This window comes from Panthera onca, chromosome C1, assembly GCF_046562875.1.
Source record: "Panthera onca isolate mPanOnc1 chromosome C1, mPanOnc1 haplotype 2, whole genome shotgun sequence".
In the NCBI taxonomy this organism is placed as follows: Eukaryota; Metazoa; Chordata; class Mammalia; order Carnivora; family Felidae; genus Panthera; species Panthera onca.
This window is the reverse complement of record NC_138346.1, coordinates 7,601,545-7,623,198: the sequence shown is the minus strand read 5'-3', so window position 1 is coordinate 7,623,198 and position 21,654 is coordinate 7,601,545. Positions and strand designations below refer to the sequence as shown.

Genomic DNA, 21,654 nt, shown 5'->3' with positions numbered 1-21,654 from the left:
CCCGAGCGGTCGGGAAACTTTCCCGCTGCCGTTTCCCCGGGGACCGCAGGGTCCCCTGTCTCCCTCCGAGCGGGCTCGGGCGGCAAGGTCGGAGTTGATCGGAGGGTCCACTCCGTGTCCCGGGGGGCGGTCAGCCTCCCGTCCCGAGCCCCGGACAGGGGGCGGCGGGTGGGGACCGCCGGAAGCCCAGACACCTGCGGCCCCTGGCCGGCCGGGCGGTCCCCGAGCCCCGGCTCCTCCTTTAAAGCGGCGGCTCCGCCCCGCCCACCCCCCCACCCCCCCCCCACCCCCCGCCCGCGGTTCCACCCAACCGCCGGATTCCGGCCGCCCTGGCAGAGCGTCGCAGCGCCGCGAGCCCGCGAGGAGCGCGCCATCCGTCCAGTCCCCGCGTCGGGTTCCGCGCCCCCGGGTCCCCAGGCCCGCCGCCATGGCCAGCCAGGAGCTGGCGCTCAAGCTGCAGCGGCGGCTGCAGTGGGAGGAGGTGGAGGAGGGCGGCCTCCAGCCCGCGCCCGGCGCAGCCCCGGCGCCGGAGCACGAGTCCCCCGCCCGGGCGCCCACCGCCTGCGCCGACGCCGAGCTGAGCGCGCAGCTGAACCGACGGCTGGACATCAACGAGGGCACCGCGCGGCCCCGCCGCTGCAAGGTCTTCAACCCCTACACCGAGTTCCCGGAGTTCAGCCGCCGCCTCATCAGGGACCTGGAGAGCATGTTCAAAAAGTGAGCGCCCCGCGCCGCCCTGTGCCTTGCGCCCCCCCCCCCCCCCCCCCCGAGCGCCCTGCGCCGGGGACCCGGGAGGTGGGGGCGTGGTGGGGGGGGTGAGGGGGGGGTGGGCGGGTTTCCCGGCTCTGCTTTGTGGGACTGGGTGGGATAGTTTAGGAGTTCCGGGGGTGCCCTTAGCATTTAACCCACGCCCCCGAGGCCCTGCGCGCCCCGAGTCCGTGCTGGCGCGTCTGGGGGCGCGCGGGGGGGCGGTCCTGGCCCGGCTGCGGAGGGCAGTGGCCGCAGCTCTCCCGGACTGAGCTCAGAAGTTCCCCGGGGCAGCGGAGCCGGAGTCCCACGCTCCCGGGTCCCGACCACGGGTCCCGCCCCTGCGCCGCTGGTTGCGAGATTTGCCCGCAGCGCAACTTCTAGGAAACAGAGTCGCGCAGCGGCTCACCTGCCAGCTGTATCTCCCAAGGGAGAAACTAGCCCCGTTGTCCTTTTATCTTTTAAAACAAAAGGGGATAGTTATCCTTGGCTGCCGCTCGGGGTCTGATGTACCCACAGAGGCTGAGAACTGGGAGTTTGTTAAACTCGTTGCAAAAGATCAGGACGTTCCTGGAGCGAGTGTGACTAGGGAGCCTCCTGGGGGCGTCGCCTCATCTGTTTTACCCTTTCTTGTCTTTGGGGCAGTAGGCGCCCGTCGCAACCGGACGTGGCAGCTGGCAGCGGGTCCTGCTGTGAAAGCCCCGCGGAGCCGGGGAGCTGCTGGCTCGCCCCAACACCGGGCGATGGAAGCAGCATAGAGAGCCCCCTCTAGTTGTCTTTGTATCCTGCGAGGTCCCTGGACCTCAGTTTTCTCATCTGTAGAGAGAGAGAGAGCAGCGATGGTCCCAGCCTTTTAAGGCCATAAAGTATTTTGCACACCGTAAGCTTCTAACCGAGCTATTAATATTATTTCCAGAATTGGGCCAAGACCGGAAAAATGCCTGGGGGGGCGAAAGCCTCCGGCCAGGTCATACTTAGGGCGTTTTTAAAAGCGCTTGGAATGTGTTTGTGCTCCGCGTTGAGGTTCTATTTAAAGGCTCTGTGGCCGGCACTGGGTGGCCAGAGCCTTGGCCCCTTCCTGAGGCTGGGCTGCTGTCCAGCCTCGGCCTCTGTGTGGAGGTCAGTGGAGGCTGGCACCTGGAGCCTCCCTGCCTCCTCTGTTTCCCTGACACCCTGATGTCCCAGTCCCTGGCTTGCAAGCACTGTTCTCTGGTGTTCACACCTGGTGGGTCTAGTTTGGGCAATTAAGGAAAGCTGAGTTGGGGCAAAAAAAAAAAAAAAAAAAAAAAGCATTTGGAGTGGAGATGGAAAAGCAATGGGTACTTGGTTTGTCAGAGCCCCTTTGATTTATTTGGGAGTATGCTTTGGCTCCTTTGCTCCCATGTCCCAGCAGTTCCCAACAGTCCAGCTGGACTGGGGGGGTGCATCTTGGGGACCTCCTTCTTCAGTTTGCTTTGGGATGACTTGGGTTTCTTTTATTTATTCTACTTTTTTCTAGAACAATCTTTGAAAGGTTGAGCTTGTTTGTTGGCTACATAAGAGTCATAAAGGGAGTCCACATAGAGTAGAGGGCCTTAGGAGGACAAGCAAGGTGGCATCCGTGAGGAAGCAGGCTCTGGAAGAAGGTCAAGCTCAAGGGAAGGCACGTGTGGTCCAGGGTCCTAAGAGAGCTGGCCAGTCCAGCCTGTGCGTGGTGCCACACGGTGGTTCTCCAGAGCTGCGGTGTCAGTCAGAATTCTAGGTTGGGTTTTCTGTCATTTTCAACCAAAAGTGGCATAAACAAAAAAGGAGGTTAATGGGCTCATAATTGGTGTCAGGTATGGCTGGACCTAGGCGCTCAGATGATACTATCAGTGCTTAGTTTCTCTTTTTCTTAAGCCAGCTTCCTCTCTGTGTTGTCCCCGTTCTCAGGTGGCTTATCCCTGGTGGTGGCAGTCTGGCCACAGCAGCTCCAGTCCAGGGGGAAAGGGTAACCACAGCAAAGGCCTTATTGTCTCTCTCTGCCTTTAGCTTTGCTATTGTTTCTTACTGGCTCTCAACCAATTGCTGTGGCCAGGGGACTTGTTTGCTCTGATTGGCCAGGCCTGAGGCATGTGCTCCACCCCTGCAGGGAGGAGTACAGCCCTATCTCTAGCAGACTTGGCCTTGGGGAAGAATGGCTTTCACCGGCAAATCTGGAGGCTATTGCTGAGGAGGGAGGGTCAAATGCTGGTGGCTTGTGAATGACCTTCCCGGGTCATCCTGGACCCAGATCACTGGCACTTTGTTTACCTTCAGCCACAAGTGTCAAGGCTGGATTGCATGGCTCCTGTCGGCAGGGAGTGGGATCCGAGGCCCGAGCTGCTGCGGAGACGCCTTCCTGGGAACCATCCCTGTGTCCCAGAAGAGGAGAGAGGCAGAGCTGCTCCAGTCAGCTGAGCAGTACCTGGAGACCCCAGCACGGCAGGGGGAGCAGTGTCACCTTTGGATTCGGACAAGCATAGGGCTGACAGGGCCTGGGATCTGTGACCCTGAACAAGTTACATGAACCAACATAAGCCTTGGTTTTCTTGCTGGTAAGATGGGCACAGTGCTGCCTTCCCCTGAGGGCCAGGTAGCACTGCGACTACCGGGGCTGGGGCCACTGGGGAATGCTGTCTTTGTTTCCCCACTGTGTTTGGAAAGGCCCCCCGGAACGTGATGTCAAGACTCAGTTATGCATCATGAGTGTGGGGAGGGTGGGGACACAGCCCACTTATTCCAGGGTCATTAGCTGTGACTGTGACCGTGGGCAAGTTGCTTAACCACTTCTGGCCTTTCATCATAGAATGGAGGCAATTGTTCCTTTCAAGGGGTTTGGTGAGAACCCAGCGAGACCACTTTGGCTCCAGCCCTGTGTCACACCTTCAGGCTCCCCACCTCCTACAAAAAACAGGGATTGCATGACCCCAAGGCTGGGCTTCCACAAACTCGGCATCCTCCCTCCTAGCTCATCGGTTTACCTTCAGGGTGCATCTGCCCAATTTCGCTTGTTGTCCCGACCCCACTAGGGTCAGCGGCCCCAGGTTGGGAGATTTGTTACCTAGACACTTGTGACTCGGCTCCGCAAGTGACTCTAGGTGATGGACAAACCCCTCCTCTTGTGAAGGGGCCCTGCTGTGCCTTCGGTCACTAGGCTAGACCAATTGCCCTGCCACGCCTTGGTGGGCTTCCTGCCCTCCTGCCACCTCAAGCTCCCTTCAGATGGCCAGCTGGCTCCAGGACCTGCCTGAGCCCATCCGCCCAAGGGGCCTCCTGTCCCTGCCGCCTTTGCCCAGGCTGGGGCAGGCCGCCTCCACCCGGAAGCCTGCTGTGGGGCTGGCAATTCGGGGATTTGCCACCTGCCCCAGCCTGGCAGTGCTGCTGACCCTCTGCAGCCTGCTAAGGAGCTCCTTGGTCCCAGCTTTGCCCACAGCCCAGCCCTGATTCCCTGCTGGCCCGCTTTCATATTTTCTTCTTCCTGTTGTCCTGCGTGACTTAAAAAAAACAACAAATTTTAAACTATGCATAGTTAGGTCCTCTTGAAAACCTGACGGCTCACTCCTGCATTGACCCTTCACCTGCATTCACCGGCTCACTCCTGCATTGACCCTTCTTCAGCTGCCTTGGCCCTCACTGAGGGCCGGGCGAGGAATCCCCTTACTGGGGCCTCCCGGGCTCCTATGCTGCCTGGAGGAGCCCTGCACCTGCCGACCCCTGCCTGACTCTCCTCCCTGCCCTGTGACAGTGTCACCTGCCACAGCACCGGTCCAGCCAGCACTGATCAATACTGTGCTTCTGTCCCCAATTGAAGTGTGGCCTCTTCCAACCTTTTTCTTTTTCCTTTGCTTCTCTACACATAAAGAAAAGCATAAGCATCTTATAAACCCCCAAGAACAGGTCACACACCAACTTATTTCCCATTGTCTGGCTTTCCACACCTGATGCACTGCCGAAGCAGGGTTGAGGCTGTAAAGAGCATGAGTGCAGAGCCAGACTTCCTGGGTTCAGACCCAGACCCTACTTCTTGCTACCTGGAAGGCTACTTCGGGCAGGTTACTTAAGAGCGCCGTGCCTCAGTTTCCCTTTCTGTCAAGTGTGGATAGAACAGTACCTGCCTTGTGGGGTTATTGTGGTTATTAAATAAGCTAATGTATGTGACGCAGTTAGCTCAATGCAGGGCCCTGGGTGAGGGCCCAGGAGATTTGCACCCCTCGTTTTCAGATGATCACATAGCTGTAGTTTTGGTGGATGTGCAGATTTTGGGTCGTCCCTTTTCTGCTCAGTAATTCAAAAGCAATGTCTGATCGATCCTTTGAAGTTGATTCCTCCTGCAGTTTGAGCTGCAGAGTGGCGACCTAGCTGCTTGGTGAGTAATTGGTCCCCCTGGGGCTCTGCCCTGACCTTCTGCCCTTCCAGGCTCTGTCGATGGGAGTCACTCGCTCCACTGCTGGAGGACTGCATTAGCGTCCTCCGGCTGCCGTAACAAAGTACCGCAAAGCCGGTGGCTCAAAACAGCGTGAATGCATTCTCTTACCCTTCTGGAGGCTGGAACCGGAACCCAGGGTACCGGCAGGGCTGTGCGAGGCTACGGGAGCTTGAGGGAAGAAGAATGAATCCTTCCATGCCTCTTGTAGCTTCTGGTGGTCACCAGCAATCACTGGCATAATCTTGGCTTACAGACCCATCACTCTGATCTCTGCCTTGTTCTATCACTGTCCGCGCAGAGCCCGATGTAGGGCTTGGACCCACAAACCATGAGTTCATTATCTGAGCAGAAGTCGGAGGCTTGATCAACTGAGCCACCCAAGTGCCTCAAGTTTTGTTTTTTTTTTTTAATTTTTGAATGTTTACTTATTACTTTTTTAATTAAAAAAAATTTTTTTAACATTTCTTTATTTTTGAGAGACAGAGGCAGAGCAAGACAGAGCACAAGTTGGGGAGGAGCAGGGAGAGAGGGAGACACAGAATCTGAAGCTGGCTCCAGGCTCTGAGCTGTCAGCACGGAGCCCCACGTGGGGTTCGAACTCATGAACCGCGAGATCATGACCTGAGCCCAAGTCTTATGCTCCACCGACTGAGCCGCCCAGGTGTTCTTGATGGTGTTCTCCTTGTATGTGTGTCCTCACATGGCCCCCTTGTAAGGACACCAGTCATTGGATTTAGGGCCCACCCTAATCTAGTACGACTTCATCTTAGTTTAATTTATTGCATCTGCGATGATCCTATTTCCAAACAGGATCACATTCTGAGGTTCTGGGTGGCCGTGAATTTGGCAGGGGGCACCCTATTCAACCCGTTACCGCAAGCGAGCAGGGCTTCCCAGTCCTTGAGGCACCATGACCACCTTCTCCTTGCCTCCTGAGGGATTGGGGAGCCGGAGTGGGCAGGCCTGCCCAAGGAGGCCCTCGGATTTGGGGACGTCAGAGCCTTAACCAAAGCCTCCATATTCCTACCCTCAGCAGGAGGATCGATCTTCCCAAAGCCCAATCCTAATGGAAATGGAGCTGCTATCTAACTACAAAACACAGAACCGACAGCATTACCCTCCACCCCTCCCTTCACCCCCACACCCCCAGTCGACCCAGGAGGGCACTCACTTTCAGCAAAAATTTCAGTTTAATCAGAGTTGCCAGATCCAGATTCTGATGTCGCCTTAGTTCACTCAAAACCCGACTTGATGGGCATAAAGTACGCCTGTTCCTTTTGTTCTGAGCTAGAGAAACGCATGCAGGTACTGCCGAATGTGCTTTGATCTCTTAAGTTTGATCTTTCTATTTGCAAGTGTTGCTTAGGGATGTCTTGCATTGTCAAGGTTTCGAGGAAGAACTGGATCCCTCCCCCAACCCAGCTGTGAGGATGTTGGGCTCTTGGGCTGGGGGTCACTTGTCTTTGTACCCCTGGGGCCTACCACAAATGAGCCTGGCTGCCAAATGCTGTGTCGTAGGAGGAAGAGAATTTTCGAGTGAGTGTGGGAAGCCAGAGGCATCATCATCCTGGCCAGAGAAAGCTCCCTCTTCATTTCCAAGTGTGTTACTGGATAGCCTGAGCCAAGAGAACAGTGGCCTGATTTTAAACGAAGAGTGAGAAGGCCCAGAAGAAACTGACTCTGGGTTCGTGTCCAGGGCTGTAACAGAAGCTGGTGGAGGTCAAGGCTAGACGGGAAACTTTAATTACCCAGGGCTTATCTGGGGGCCTCTTTCAACAGGAGAGACTGAGGGTGGCCACTTAAGGGTAGGACCCAAATGCAGCACCTCAGGGGCGCCTGGGTGGCTCAGTCGGTTAAGCGTCCGACTTCGACTCAGGTTATGATCTCATGGTTCGTGGGTTCGAGCCCCACATCGGACTCTGGGCTGACTGACAGCTCAGAGCCTGGAGTCTGCTTTAGATTCTGTGTCTCCTTCTTTCTCTCCCCCTCCTCTGCTCGCACTCTGTCTCTGTCTCTCTCAAAAATAAAGAAACATTAACAAAAACAAAAACAAATGCAGCACCTCAAAATGTGGCTGCTGTGTTTTTGTAGCTACACTAAAAGTTTGTCTTTCATTCCCCCAAAGAAAGGGTGGGGAGAGGAGCATTTGGCTCTGGGAAAGTTGTCTTTTTATTGAGAATCCGAAATGGTGATGTCGTAGATGCCCCTCCAACGCCCACGTCACCACTAAGCCCAGAAAAGGCGAGGATGTCGTAGGACTGTTCATTTCTTTTTTTTTTTTTTTTAATTTTTTTTAACATTTATTTATTTTTGAGACAGAGAGAGACAGAGCATGAACGGGGGAGGATCAGAGAGAGGGAGACACAGAATCTGAAACAGGCTCCAGGCTCTGAGCTGGCAGCACAGAGCCCGATGCGGGGCTCGAACTCACGGACCGCAAGATCATGACCTGAGCCGAAGTCGGCTGCTCAACTGACTGAGCCACCCAGGCGCCCCAGGACTGTTCATTTCTTATGTTGCCCACCCTTATCCCATTTATTTTTCTCCTCCTTAGTCTCCTCCTTGAAGGAGGGAGAAAGGGTGTAGACTTAGAGGGCAGACATTTGCAGTAGAGGTGCAGAGGGGGGAGGGTTACTAAGGGGGAGGGGAGGCAGCGCACCCACTCTCAGGTGCATCTTCGGAGCGAATTGACTTTGAAGATGAGGAAGGTGCCTTAGAGAAAGGCGACGAGAGCTTCTGACTCCTGATTGGAGTTTCAGTCCACGGTGACCTGCCTTAGATTTGAAATTCCCACACCCGCACTGGATTTTGCACATTTGACCTTGCCGACCGTGGGTGGGGCAAGAGAACCCTGGGCTAGTCTGAATTCCTGGGGGGCGTTCAGCCAGAACTCAGGCTGGCTTCTGTTTCGGGGCCCTGGTCTCTGGCAGAAAGACACCTTGACTTGGAAGTATTTCTTAGACCTGTTCAAGCACTGGTTGTTTCCATTTGCCGAATGAGGTGTGCTGACTGCCACGGAGGGGAACTGGGAGGGGGCTCCCAGCTCCTGGCGGTCAGATCTTTGCAGGGAGTTTCTTCCTCTTCCTTGCTCCCCACTCTCCCCACCTCACTCCCTCTGAGAAGTCTCCTCCACCCTCGTTACAGAGCCTTCACATTTCATGAGAATCACATTTCATGATTCATTTCATGAATCCCTTGCAAGGTTAGTTAATAAGTGCCTGGTTTCAAAGCTGTGAGGTCTCAGGGGCTCTATTTATACTCTAGCCGGATCGTACCCATAGTCCAACTAGTAAATAGAAATAGAAATACCTCCTTTCAGGGCCGCCTGGGTGGCTCATTCGGGTAAGCCTCCGACTCTTGATTTCAGCTCAGGTCATGATCTTGCGGTTCGTGGGATCGAGCCCCGCATCAGGCTCTGCGCTGAGATTCTCTTTCCCTCTCTCTCTCTCTGCCCCCTCTTCCTTTCTCTCTCAAAATAAATAAATAAAATGAAAGAAAAAAAAAAGAAATATCTCCTTCCTTTGAATTTGAGGAGGGTCCTCACGGTGTGGCTGAACCAGTGGTCTCTAAAATGTGCTGATTCAGTCGGGCCTTGGGAGCCACGGCCACCAGACCCGGCGAAGAGACGCTCCTTGGAGGAGCCCAGCACACCCTCCAGGCTTTGCACACGTTTGCTTTCAGTTTCCTGCTTCGTGAATATCTGCATCGTGTGCACCCTCGTGTGTCCACACATGTGACATGTGTGCTCACATTCACTCTCACCCTCACGCATTCAGTGCCTGTCCTCCACATCATATAGTCCTGCCTCTACAAGCCTCTTTCAGCTCCTGTGTCCCTTGAGTGTTAGTGATCGAAGGGCACTACTGGTCCTAAATCCTAGATGATCCTTGGAAGGCCCAGGTACAGGGACACCTGAGTTGTTGGAGCAAGGACCACACTATCCTGCAGGATGAAACTTGATCGTAGTCGGTGCTCTGCCAGGACATAGATTTGTTGGTTCCAAGGCTGCGTGACCTTTTGTGACCCCTTCCCCAGTGTTCTCACCTCTGGGGTCCCACAGCCATCAATGTCTATACACTTGCTAACCATAATCTGCTGTGGTACCATAATGATGATGATGACGAGCCCTCTTATCTACTGTTTGTGAGCCATTCATTCATTCATTCATTCATTCAGCTAAGCACCTGCTGGGTGCTGGGATTGCACAGATTGAACCAGAGGAGACACTGCCCTTGAGAAACTCAAAATCTTAACAGTGAGCTGGATTTTTTTTTTTTTTTAATTTTTTTTTTTTTTTTTTTTTTTAACGTTTATTTATTTTTGAGACAGAGAGAGACAGAGCATGAATGGGGGAGGGTCAGAGAGAGGGAGACACAGAATCTGAAACAGGCTCCGGGCTCTGAGCTGTCAGCACAGGGGCCCGATGCGGGGCTCGAACTCACGGACCGCGAGATCGTGACCTGAGCCGAAGTTGGCGCTCAACCGACTGAGCCACCCAGGCGCCCCTGGATTTTTTTTTTTAAGTTTGTTTATTTTGAGAGAGAGAGAAAGAGCATGAGCAGGGGAGGGGCAGAGAGAGAGAGGGAGAGAGAGAATCCCAAGCAGGTTCCACACTGTCAGTGCAGAGCCCGACATGGAGCTCAAACTCACGAACGGTGAGGTGACATCACGATCTCAGCCGAAACCAAGAGTCAGATGCTCAACCGACTGAGCCACCCAGGCGCCCCAACAGTGAGCTGGATATAAATGATGCTGCTGGACAGGAGGATTGCAAGTCCTGGAAAGGCCAGCCACCACCCGTGTGCAAGACACTTCATGTGGCCTAGCGGCCCCCGTGAAGATGTGGGGAACACTGTGACTTCAGGCTGCTGCATTCAGGGTAGGGGTCCCGGTCTTTCTGGATGTAGTCAGGGAAGAGCAGCCAGCCAAGACTGGGAGGGGATCCAGGTCCTTGAGCGAGGGAAGCCCTGGCACTGAGGGTCCTCAAGGTGGAGGATGGCAGCTGACCGCTTGAAGTGTGATGGGGACCCACTTGACCATGGAGGCCACAAGAAAAGGAGTCAATAGCTTTGGTTCAGTATAGAGAAGAAGACTTTCTCGTGGTTGGAGTGGTTGAGAAATGGAAAGAATTGTCTGGAAGGTGTTAAGCCTTTTCTCTGGGGTTTCACTGGAATGCGGGTCGCCCAATTCCTTGGAGCGAGAAGTTTCCGGCGGGGCTTAGGGAGGCTGGGGGATGGAGTATTGACCTTCAAGTTTCCTTTGAGCCCTATGGTTATAGCTGGAGCTTGTTTTATCCTATCCTATCCTATCCTATCCTATCCTATCCTATCCTATCTTATCTTATCCAGAGAGCACAAGCTGGGGAGAGGGGCAGAGGGGGAGAGAGAATTTCATGCAGGCTCCACACTCAGCCTATGCAGCCCTATGCAGGGCTCTAGCCCACAACCTTGGCTGGGATCATGACCTGAGCCGAAATCAAGAGTCTGGGGCTCAACTGACTGAGCCCCTCACACGCCCCCAGAGCTCTTTGCCTCAGGTCTTTGGAACCTCTGAAATCACATAACGAGTTGCGGGCACCCATTTGCTAAGGGCATCCACCTTCTCGCAGGGTTTAAGGCCCATCTCTCCACAGCTAAGATCCCCTGGTTTGGAGGGAACAGATTAGAATCTCACAACTAAAAGAAAACTTAATCATTTTTGTTGTAAAATTATGATGTCCCTGTTCAATATCTCTTGTAAAATAGTAGAGCTATTTACGACTTGTGGAGAGTGGAAGCCGCAGGATCTTCTATTCCAAGGGATGGCTGCCATCAGATTAGGTACCGGTTGCTGAACGTGAGTGTTGAGACTGTATATACCGTTCTGCCTTGTATCAGTTGGGAGGCCCTTGGCTCAAGTCATGGAAAACCTTGCCCTGAACCCAACAGTGAAGAATCATCTCGTATAACAGGGTGTCCAGAGGATCCAGGTGGCCCTTGGGCATGGTTGGCGGTTGCTGTCGGAGACTCGAGTTCGATCCTCCCCACCCCTCCAGTCTTTGTGTTGCCTTCATCTGGGGGCGGGTAGCAAGATGGTGAGTTCCCCAAGTCACATTCAGCTGTGACAAAATCAGAGGCAGGAAAGAGCTAGAGTTCTTGTAAACAATGAGGAAATCTTGGGGCGCATGGGTGGCCCCGTCGGTTGAGCATCTGAATTCAGCTCAGGTCATGATCTTGCGGTTCTAGAGTTCGAGCCCCACATCAGCCTTGCTGCTGTCAGTGTAGAGCCCACTTCAGATCCTCTGTCCCCCTCTCTCTCTCTCTCTCTCTCTGCCCTTCCCCTGCTTATGCTCTCTCAAAAAATAAATAAAACATTAAAAAAAAATGAGAAGTCTTTCCCAGATGGATCCCCTAAGCCAGCCTCTGGCATCCCTTTGGCCGGCATTGGGTCAAGGGCCCACCCGGGCCAGTGACTGCCCTTTCCTGAGGGGCAGGAACCTGGCCAAATGGAGGTTTGTAAGGGAGAAAAGGAGGGGTGGAGCCCAACAGTGTTCCTTTTGGGTCTTTTCCTGACCAGTGGACCATGGCTCTCTTGTGTCCATCTCTGTTTTTGTATATATAGGAGGGGCTTGGATTCTGGAGACCAGGCAGGGAGCAGCCCATGACTGGGAGCTCTTAGATGCCTGAATGTGGAAGTCTTTCCTCTGGGACACTCACTGCCACCATTTTAATCAAGACTCCCTTTGATTTCTTTCTTTCTTTCCTTCTTTCTTTCTTTCTTTCTTTCTTTCTTTCTTTTTAAATTTTTTTAATGTTTATTTTTGAGAGAGAGAGACAGAGACAGAGAATGAGCAGAGGAGGGGCAGAGAGAGAGGGAGACACAGAATCCAAAGCAGGCTCCAGGCTCTTAGCTGTCAGCACAGAGCCCAACACGGGCTTGACTCAAGAACTGTGAGATCATGACCTGAGCTGAAGTCGGACCCTTAACCGACTGAGCCATCCAGGCGCCCCGCCCCCCCTCCCGCCCCCACCTTTGATTTCCTCTTTGCCTGTGGCTGTAGATCCCTGGCAGCTAAGAGTGTTGTGTATTTGGGGGTGGGGATGTGTCTGTGTCAACTGCCCTCTCTAAGCCAACTTTCAGTAAAGCTCCTACTTTGCCTCAAGTAATCCTTCCATTTTAACAAAGAGTTTGGGCGAACACCAGCCATCTCAACTCTGGGATGGGAGGGCCCAACTGGCTTCCTTGGGCAGATTTCACCAATTACACTCCTCCTCTGCTTTTTGTCTTTGACGATTGTTTGCTGATGCCTTCCTTTTCTCAAGCTCCCCCTCCTCAGACCTCCTTTGTCCTCTTTATCATCATGACTCTTGTATCTCTGATTTCCTCTCCTTTTAGAAGGGTCTACAGGTGGATCCGCAGTGAGTGCGGGGGGGGGGGGGGGGGGGACCAGCCGCCATCTTGGCTGGCAGTCACCCGCGTTGATGTCGCTCATTCCTTTTAGCGTCTTCTAGTATTGTGTTGAGAGGGGCCCCTCTCTTGTAGGAGGGGTGGGTGGAAGGGTATCCAGGCCTGATTTTATTTTCTCTCAGTCTTAGCCTAACTGCCCCCCCTGTGTTGTGGGATGAAAATAAAGTCTTTGGTTTTGGAGGTGAGCCAGTGCCAGCAGCAGCCTCCCTGTGCCGGTTCCTGGTTCCAGGCCAGGCGGAGCCTTAGTGTAGGGGGACGGGCGGGGAGCAGTGGACTGTTCCCAGCCACACCGGGGTCTGATTCTGAAGTGAATGGTGTGAATAGTGTGGCTGCCTCTGGGTGGACAAAGGCTTAACCTTCTGCAGGCTTGGATCAGATTGGAAGGAAGTAGGAGGACATTGTCCAAGACATTCAAACTGCGTCCCCAGGGCTGGCCCCTCTGCCCCTTCCTGGTGGGAACAGAGGACGGATTGAGGCTGCAGCTGACGCCAGCTCTGGGGTTAGACACCTCCGAGGGGGACCCCCAGGCCACCTGGCACTGCTCAGGGAACACTGACCGTGCCTGGGACGGCAGTCCTGGCATCAGCCCTCTACTGACAAGGTCTGGCTGCTGACCGTCCTAGCTCTGCGTCCATGGGGACCTGGCGAGCTCTGTCTTGTGTCTTGGCCTTGGAGAAGTGCTGTCCCCAGATCCAGCGCTGCCCTGCTTGGCCTCAGTGATAGGGTCTCTGTCCCCTCCCTAAATGCCTCCTCATGCTTTGCCCACCCCACCCTACAATGCTCAGCTTTACTGAGCCCTGGGCTCCCCCCCCCCCCCCCCCGCCAAAACACCTAGCAGTCACCACTTGTAGAGTACCTACTGTGTGCAGACACTGCTGTTAGCCTTTGCATCTCAAACACCATTAGGTGGGTTCTGTTGTCACCCCGTTTCACAGATGGGGACCCTGGGACAGAGAGAAGCTAGGTAGCTTGCCCAGGGTCACCCATCACGTAAGAGGTAGAACTGGAATTTGAACCCAGAAGGCCTGTACTCCTGTTCCTTGTGCCACTAGCCTCTCTCTCTTTTTTTTTTTTTTTTATTAAAAAAAAATTTTTTTTTAAACATTTATTTATTTTTGAGAGACAGAGCACAAGTCGGGGAGGGGCAGAGAGAGAGGGAGACATAGAATCCGAAGCAGGCTCCAGGCCCTGAGCTGTCAGCATGGGGCCGGACATGGGGCTTGAACCCACGAACCGTGAAATCATGACCTGAGCCGAAGTCGGATGCCTAACCGACTGAGCCACCCAGGCGCCCCTAGCTTCCCTCATTAATGTCATTATTGCCCCCATCTTCTCAGGCTCCAGATCTCAGCCATCCTTGGCATCGCCCCTGCAGGTTGCCCGGGGCAGCTGGCCTCCCCTTATCCATCTTACATGTTGTGACCTCTTGCCAGAGCCCGGATCTCATCACCTTGCATCCCTCTTCAGAATCCTCTGTGGGTTGGGGACAACATGCAACATTCCATAGCTCCCCATTGCCCATGGGATAAGGTCCAGGCTCCTCATGATAACCTGTAAGGCCGGTCCCTGCCGGGTGTCGCATTCTGCTGTTACCAGTTGCACCGGCCTGGCCCTGCTCTTGCTGGGCTGTTGCCCGTCCCCTCACCCCGACTCTCCTTACTCTCCAATTTCTAATGGATCGCACTTAGTATTGTTGATTCTTGTGACGTTCCCCTCCCTCCATAGGGTTTGTCCTGGGAACGCAGGCACAGGTCTTTATGCTTGAGTGGGGCTGACTTCTTCTCCAGTCCCCATGCCCACCCCAGGGCCAGGGTAGGGGTGACTTGACCCCTGTGGAGGGGCTGAGCTCTGCCTCTGGAGCTGCACTGTGGCCCCAATGACTGCCTCTGGGGAGCTTCGCAGCTCACAGGCTGTCAGAGGAAAGGGGGGCCATCGTGCGGGCCATGCGGTTCCCTCTAGTGGTGCCACTGACCACACGCCATGCAGGCACAGGCCTGTGAGATGTGGAAACAGGTAAATGACCACCTTCTCAGGTTGTCCCCAATATCGTTTGACCACTCGGCATGCAGTCAGAGCCTTAATTAGGTCCCTCTGGTTCCAGCCCCATGTTTTTTGAACTACGGACCTGCAGGTCCCGTGGCCCCCAGCAGAACTGCTGGGTTTGAGGTGGTGCCGGCCCAGAGCGGGGGATGCGGAAAAGGACTGGCTGGCAGTGAAGTAGTGGGAAGGAGATGGAGACCGAGGGCCCAGAGGCTGCGGCCCCGGGTGCTTTTCCTTCCTGTTTGGAGGGACGGCCGAGTCCCCCCCACAGGCCACTTGAGTTGGGCCTGGGGCCCCTGGCCTCCCCTTCTTCGGGGCCTTCCCCTGCTCTTTGTCTCTCTGACTCCTGGGTTTGAGGGCTGAGGAGCAGTGGGGGCACTGTTGGGGCTGCCCCAGTCCTGACCGAGTTGGTGTGGAAGCCTCGGGTTGTTTGGGGGAAGCCGTCCCCCCAGATCCACAAGGCTCCTGGGAACGTCCTGGAGAGTTAGGTTTCCAGGGGGGCACCTCTGGCCTTGTTTCCTGGCCCCTCACCGCTTTTATAGGAAGTGTTGGGGAGGCACTCCATGCCGCACCTTCCCAGCAAAGGACTGACCTTGCTCAATTTGACATTCCTGGGGAGAAGAACCCAGGTAGCCTCCCCACCCCCATTGCCCCCGGGAGCACACAAATCTCCCAGAATGCCTTGTGGGAGCAGACTCCACTCCCTCCCTCTGGGACATCCCCGCACCTCTGGACTGGACTGGTGACAGTGACTCCCTCCCTGGCCTCTGCACTTGTGCTCCCCTGTCGTTCCTGCTCCACCGCCGTCCCAGCCAGCCGCCTCCCTCCCCTCCAGCTCTGCCCAAGTTCCGGCCTTATCGCCGCTCAACAGCCTCTTTGTACATCTGCCTGCCCGCCGGGACTGGTCTTTGTGCTTTGCTTCAGCTCTGGAGAGGCCCCAGGTAGACGGGAGCCAGGTGGTGAGTGAGCAGATGAATGGAATCAGGGCGAGCCAGGAACTGATTGGAAATCAAAGACTCTGAGCTCGAGCTTTAACTTAACTCCTCAGTCCCTGTGTCACTGTTGTACCTCCCCCCCCCCCCCCCCCCCTTCAGAGTCTGCTTCCTCTTACTTTGCACGCAGTTGTAACACACTTGGAGATCTGGTTTCCGGGCCTGCTCCCAGCCTGAGGCAAATTGGAGGGAAGGAAGGAGGGAGGGAAGAATGGAGGAAGGAAGAATGGAGAGAGGGAGGAGCAGATGATTTGACAGCTAGGGAAGACCCTCTAAAGATAGGAAACCAGAAACTCAGAGACCTGGGCATCCGGACTATGGAGGAGAAACAACTGTCCTGTGACCTTGGGTGTCCTGAGACTCATCTGGATAGGCACCGTTAGGGACATCCACGGAGAGCCAGGAGCATCCCTGGAAAGGCCATTGGCTTTGGGGACAGTCTGGCACAGTGCCCTTCTCTGACTTGGGAGTGCCTGGGCACCACAGGTGTTGTGAAAATGGAGGTTCTGATTCAGCAGGTTTGGGGCAGGGCCTGAGATTCTGCGTTTCTAACAATCCTGGGTGACCACGGTGGCACTGATCTAGGGACCACACTCGGAGCAGCCGGTGCCTGCCTGTTTGAAAAGGCAGTGCCTGATTTCCATACAAGGCCTTTGGCGATAAAGAAAAGCAGGGGAGCCCCAGGGTGCTGGAGTGGATGCCACCCTCCCACACCAAGACATTTTCTGGGGCACTGCCATCCTCCCGAGAACCACCCCCTCCCCCGCCAGGGTCCCTGGGGAGTTTCTCATGGCTGAGCCTCAGACACACAAAGGCTGCCTGGCTTCTTTCTTCCTAATGGCAGGGTTATTCTGGCGAGGTGAAAACCAAGAAAACCCAGGGGCTCTGCACGGTGGAAGCTGAGAGAGCAAGTGATTCACGGAACCAGGAGGGGCTGAGCACTGGATGGACACTGGACACCTAACCCTGCACTCTTGCCGCTGTCCCCTCGTCCCCTCCCTAGTGGACTTTGGTGGGGTTGAAGTTAGGGGTTAACGGCACCCTTTTGGCCAGGCCAGGGGCTTTCCCAGGCCATCGGCCCACGGCTGTGGGCATGCCGGTGAGGGATCCCAGCCTGCCACACCCCACCCCACCCCACCCCACCCACCCCACCCCAGCATGTAGTGCCGGCCCCAGTCACTAAAGAGCCTTTCTGAGTGACCCCTGGCAAGAGACCTGGCCCTCTCACGCAGGCTGGGCTGGGCTGCCACTGAGCACGGGCTTCACGGAGAGTCTGAATAAGGGACCTCGGCAGGCTGTGGATTCGGGTTTCCCCCAGAATGCTAAAGATGGCGACAGCTGTTCGAGGTCCGTTTGAGAGTGGGCAGCTCTTCAGAGCAGGCGCCCTGGAAGCTGTCTTCCTCTTCATGGCTGCAGACAGGTACTACTTTTAAAAATAGCTCCCTCTCCTTGGCTGCTCACTGGGTGCCAGGGGCTGAGTGCAGGCCTGTTATCTCCCTGCAGGGCACAAACAGCTCTTCTCCTTGTACTCAGTCTGCAGAGGGCTCACCAGCCTGAGTGTCTCCCAAGCCAGTGGCGGCACTAGGTGTCAAGGCCGGCCTGTGTCTCCAGGGCTATCTCCAGTGCTGATGGGACCAGAGTCTCTCCTGGGCAGATCCCGGAGAGTATAAAGATGACCGGGACTGAGGGCCTTTTAAAGCAAAAACCATGGGAAAAGTTCAGCAACTCAGAGCGGGGGTGGGGGTGGGGTGGCTAGAAGGAAATCCCAGGAAGCAAACAAGCATCAGGGTCTTGAGTTGACGGGTGGTTTTTCTTTGACATCCTGGGTTGCCTTCAATAAGAAAAATAGGGGTTACATTTTACATTCTTGAAAAGAAACTGGTACAAGGAGCTAAGATGTTGGTAGGGGAGGAGCTGAGGGCTTCGGGGGACTCCCAACAAGCCTGCCAAGCATTTGAAAGACGGAAACTGTGGAGAGGAGAGGGAACATTTCCACGGTTTGAAATAGGGGGAGGGGAATGCAGGTTTAGGCTGGGCTTGCAGGGAGAAAGAAAGCCCCAGATGGGCCTGGGGCTAGGGCTCCATGCTTTCCCCTGAAGCCTGGTCCCACACCCCCAGCCTGGGAAAGGCCTTCTGTCCCTGGTGGCAGGGGTTGGAGGCGTGGGGTGTCTTAGTGGGTGGCCCTGCCAGCTGTTTTGTGCAGGTGGGCCTGACCTGGGTAGGTGCTGTTCCCTTTCCATGGGGCTGGATTCCAAATCAAAAGGAAGGTGATAGCATTTTCACAGGGGTGAGGGGGGAGGGGGGGAGGGGGGGAAGGAGGCAAAGGAGGTTTCCAGAACGCAGAAAACAAATCCAACTGCATGCACTTTCCCACAGGTCTGAACGTTGGTGTGAGATAGCCAGTTTGCAGAAGGCCTTGTCTAAAGGTGCTTCCATACTAGCCCCTCCCCAGGGGCTCTGAGCAGAGTAAAGATGATTGGTTTTGCCTCCTGGCCCAGCCTTGAGGACCTCTGCTTCCTTGTCACCTCAGCTTTCTGCAGCCACCCCCACCTCGAGATGTGATAATGTAGTCCTAGAACCTTCTGAAGATAAAGGCCTTTTTTTTTTTTTTTTTTTTTTTTTTTTAAATACCTTACTTCCCCAGGAATCTTCTCTCTACCGTAGCTTTGACTAGTCTCTCTGACTTTGCTAACTGTCACTGGAGGGCGACCTTGGCATTCTGTTAGGACTGCCTGAATATCAAGTTTTATTTCCCCCCAAATGAACCCCGGTGACTGGGTGGCCCTGCCCAGGGTTTGGGGTGAGAGCTTGGGCATCAGGCTAGGGGTCCACCGGCTTAACTTCAGCAGACCTAGTGACCTGGGGCTGGTTGACCTCCATGGATCCCAGTTTCTTCATCAGTCCTACACCCCTCACAGAAGTTCTGGCGGGTCAAATCAGATGAAATTTATTCGAAGGGCTCGGCTGCCAAGACTGTTTCTCCAGATATTTGCAAGATGGCAACACTGAAATTCTCTTGGTCAAAAATTAATGACTTTGCCTATTCGGGACTCTGCACCATGGCTCCGATCATTTCTGCCAAAGCCTTCAAGGCATCAATTGCAGACGGTATGCATCTTACAGTTACAATAGCAGTCTCTTTGTTGGGACATTGAGTGACCTCTCTGGCCCCTGAGCTCTCACGGGGTCGTGGGGCACATAGTATAAACTCAGTTAATGATCATCCCTGCCTTCTCTGCTCCATGTAAAGCCAAGGACCTGCTTGGAAGTCCCAGGTTAGTTCTCATCCCCAGGAGGTGGCTTCACTGCATACTTCTGTCACCATCTATCCAGTGGGGTGACTAATCACCACTTCACAGCACTGTTGGATTAAACGAGGTGATTTTGCACAGTGCCCAGCACTTAGTAAGCTCTCAATAAACCATAAACACAGGCGGCTATTATTAATTCTTCACAGGGCTGTTGTAAAGATGAAAAGGATTAGTTTACGAGACAATGTGTGGTGAGCTGCAGAGCAGGCCAGGTTTAGTTATTGGGCGCTTTGCATCCCATGGTGTGCGCTGCTCATGTGGTCATGGGGTGCTTTGAGAGGAACAGATAAAACAGAAAGATGACGAAGGGGCCCTGGGAGGTTTTTCCTGCCTGTCTCGCAAACCCAGGTCCTGAAGGAAGTGACCGTGGACAAGCCCTCGTGGAGGATCACTTTGAAGAGGGAAGGACGCACTTCCCAGCTACACGGGGAGGGGTGAGGACGCCACTAATGTGTCACTTTCTAATCCTGCCTGGACTTACTTACGTGGCCCCTGGCCAGTGCTTCAGGCAGGAACAAAGGCAAGCAAGCAGCCTTCCCTGAGTCCCGGGGAGTGAAAGTGGTAGCCGGCTCATGACCCCACTCTTCCCTGCCCTGCTCGGCTTCAGAGATGTCCCTTCCACATCTACACGCTGGCTTTGTTGCTGTGCCAGGCTGATGGCCCCCTGTGCGACATAGACAGGCCTGCCTAGATACACCTTTGGCCCTTTCCTCCAGCTGGGGTTTGCCCGCTGCAGTGCTGGGTGGCTTTTTCCTGGCACTGACTCACTGAAGTGGTCACCTTTCCCTGCCTCTTTAAAGATTTCTTTAGGGGCGCCTGGGTGGCTCAGTCGGTTCAGGCTCTGACTTCAGGCTCAGGTCATGATCTCACAGTTTGTGGGTTTGAGCCCTGCATTGGGCTCTGTACTGACAGCTTGGAGCCTGGAACCTGCTTCAGATTCTGTGTCTCCTTCTCTCTCTCTGCCTCTTCCCCCGACTTGCATTCTCCCTCTATCAAAAATAAACATTAAAAAAAAAAAAAAAAAAAGATTTCTTTAAATTCCTTTAGCCTGTTTCCAGACTTTGCTGACGCCCTTTCTGACATGTTTGTCCCTTTTCTTAGGCCTGGAGAACGTTTCAGGCTTGGAACAGTTTTTCCAAACCTTCTCGACTCGTGCCGGTCAGAACCCCAGAAGAGAAACAGAAGGCTGACATCTCAGCCCCCTCCCTGTGCATGAGCCCGTGGCACCAGCCCCACTGGGGTCCCCTGGGGGAGGTCGTGCTTGCTGTAGGTTATGTGAGCAGGGAACCCTGGTCGGTCCTTCACCCTGACCTGTTCTTCTCTCCTCCATCCTCCTTCCCAGCTTCTCTCCCATTCTGGGCCCTCCCCTCACTCACACCTAGGCTTTTGCTGCTCCCTTTAGAGACCCCAGCGATCACAGTGCCCTCAGTGATTCATATCCGAGATGCACCGTCCTTCAGAACTTCGGGGCTCCTGCTCTCTGCAGACTTTGTGTTGAAACATGCACCGTGTGCATTGCTTATTGACATATATTCAAAATCTCGGCGTGACAGGTACCATTGTGGTTGTTTAACCCAGTCCTTCTAACACCAAATCGTTGTGAGATGCGTTGTTGTGTCTTCTTTGGAGCGCTCGGCGACGAACAAGTTCCGCCTTCTAGTGGAAAGTCCCCAAAGGCAGAGGATTGTGTGATCAAATGAGCCTGTGTGCTCTGTTTCCTCTGGTAGGTTTCAGATGACCATATGGAAGGCTCTGGAAAGTTCCACCCTAAAGAAGCCTGTTTATTTTGACTAGGACTCCCTGTAACAGAGACTGTCCCTCCAGCCTGTTTGTAAGAGCTCTTCTTACCCCAGGTCTTATTCTGGTTGGCTGTTTTTGCCAGGAAGTTCTTCCCTGTGTTGGCTACAGGCCAGCTCTGTCATGTCCCCGCACAGAGCTTGCTGCTCTTTGGGAATGCTCCTGGGAAGTTTAAATGCGTAATCTGAAGGCGGCGCCCTGCTCCCAGGGCCAGATGCTGCCAGTTCCTCCTTCCACGCCCATTCTGACATGGTCCATCGACCTTCGTGGGGGCCCCCCACGGACCAGGCCCACATCCCCCAACGTGTGGGGTCGGCCTGGAGAGGAGAAGGGCGTCACGGGCTGGAGGGACTGTGGCTCCGCTCTTTCAGGATTTGGGGCTGTGGGAGCCCAGAGCTGCCGCCATAGGAAATATCTAGCAGCGGGAGGTGGTGACTGCTGAGGAGCAGAGGGCAGACAATGGGGCTGTTGGCCATCAGAGATGGAAGGGGGCAGCTCCCTGAGCTTGAGGGGACAGAAAGGCCACTGAGGACAGCGGGGTGGTGGCGGGGGGTGTGTTCTGGGCGGGAGGAATGGCATGAGTCGGCTGCTGTGGCTGGAACAGATGCGTCCTGGGCCTCATCTCCAGCCTTACCACGTGGGCCTCAAAAATACCACCAGCCCTCAGGGCTAGATGTCTCGTTGCCCACAGGCTGCATTCCTGGGTGGGTGGTGGTGTGGGTGCCAACAATGGCGGGCTTTTGTCGTCGGGAGGGTGGGGAGGGGGACAGTGCAGGAGCCTGCTTTGTTTACCTGTTTTTACTGTGGTAGGATGCACGTAAAATCTGCCCCCCTTAACCATGTGAGCGCACAGCTCAGTGCAAACACCCCCTTTGTGTTACCATCACCACCACCA

At 54.8% G+C, this 21,654-nt stretch overlaps 1 protein-coding gene across 3 annotated transcripts in view; it reads left to right on the top strand.

Moving 5' to 3' along the window:
• Nucleotides 1–373: 373 nt before the first annotated feature.
• Nucleotides 374–21,654, top strand: part of EFHD1 (EF-hand domain family member D1) — a 42,955-nt gene continuing 21,674 nt past the window's right edge. Inside the window, exon 1 of one of the 3 annotated variants that reach the window (XM_060624187.3) lies at nucleotides 374–717. In XM_060624187.3, the coding sequence (XP_060480170.1) occupies nucleotides 428–717 (290 nt within the window). In that variant the 5' untranslated portion in view covers nucleotides 374–427. Of the gene's footprint in view, nucleotides 718–3,283; nucleotides 3,303–16,893; nucleotides 17,072–21,654 lie in introns of those variants that run through there. The other 2 variants (XM_081796329.1, XM_078450779.2) reach the window with 2 other exon arrangements.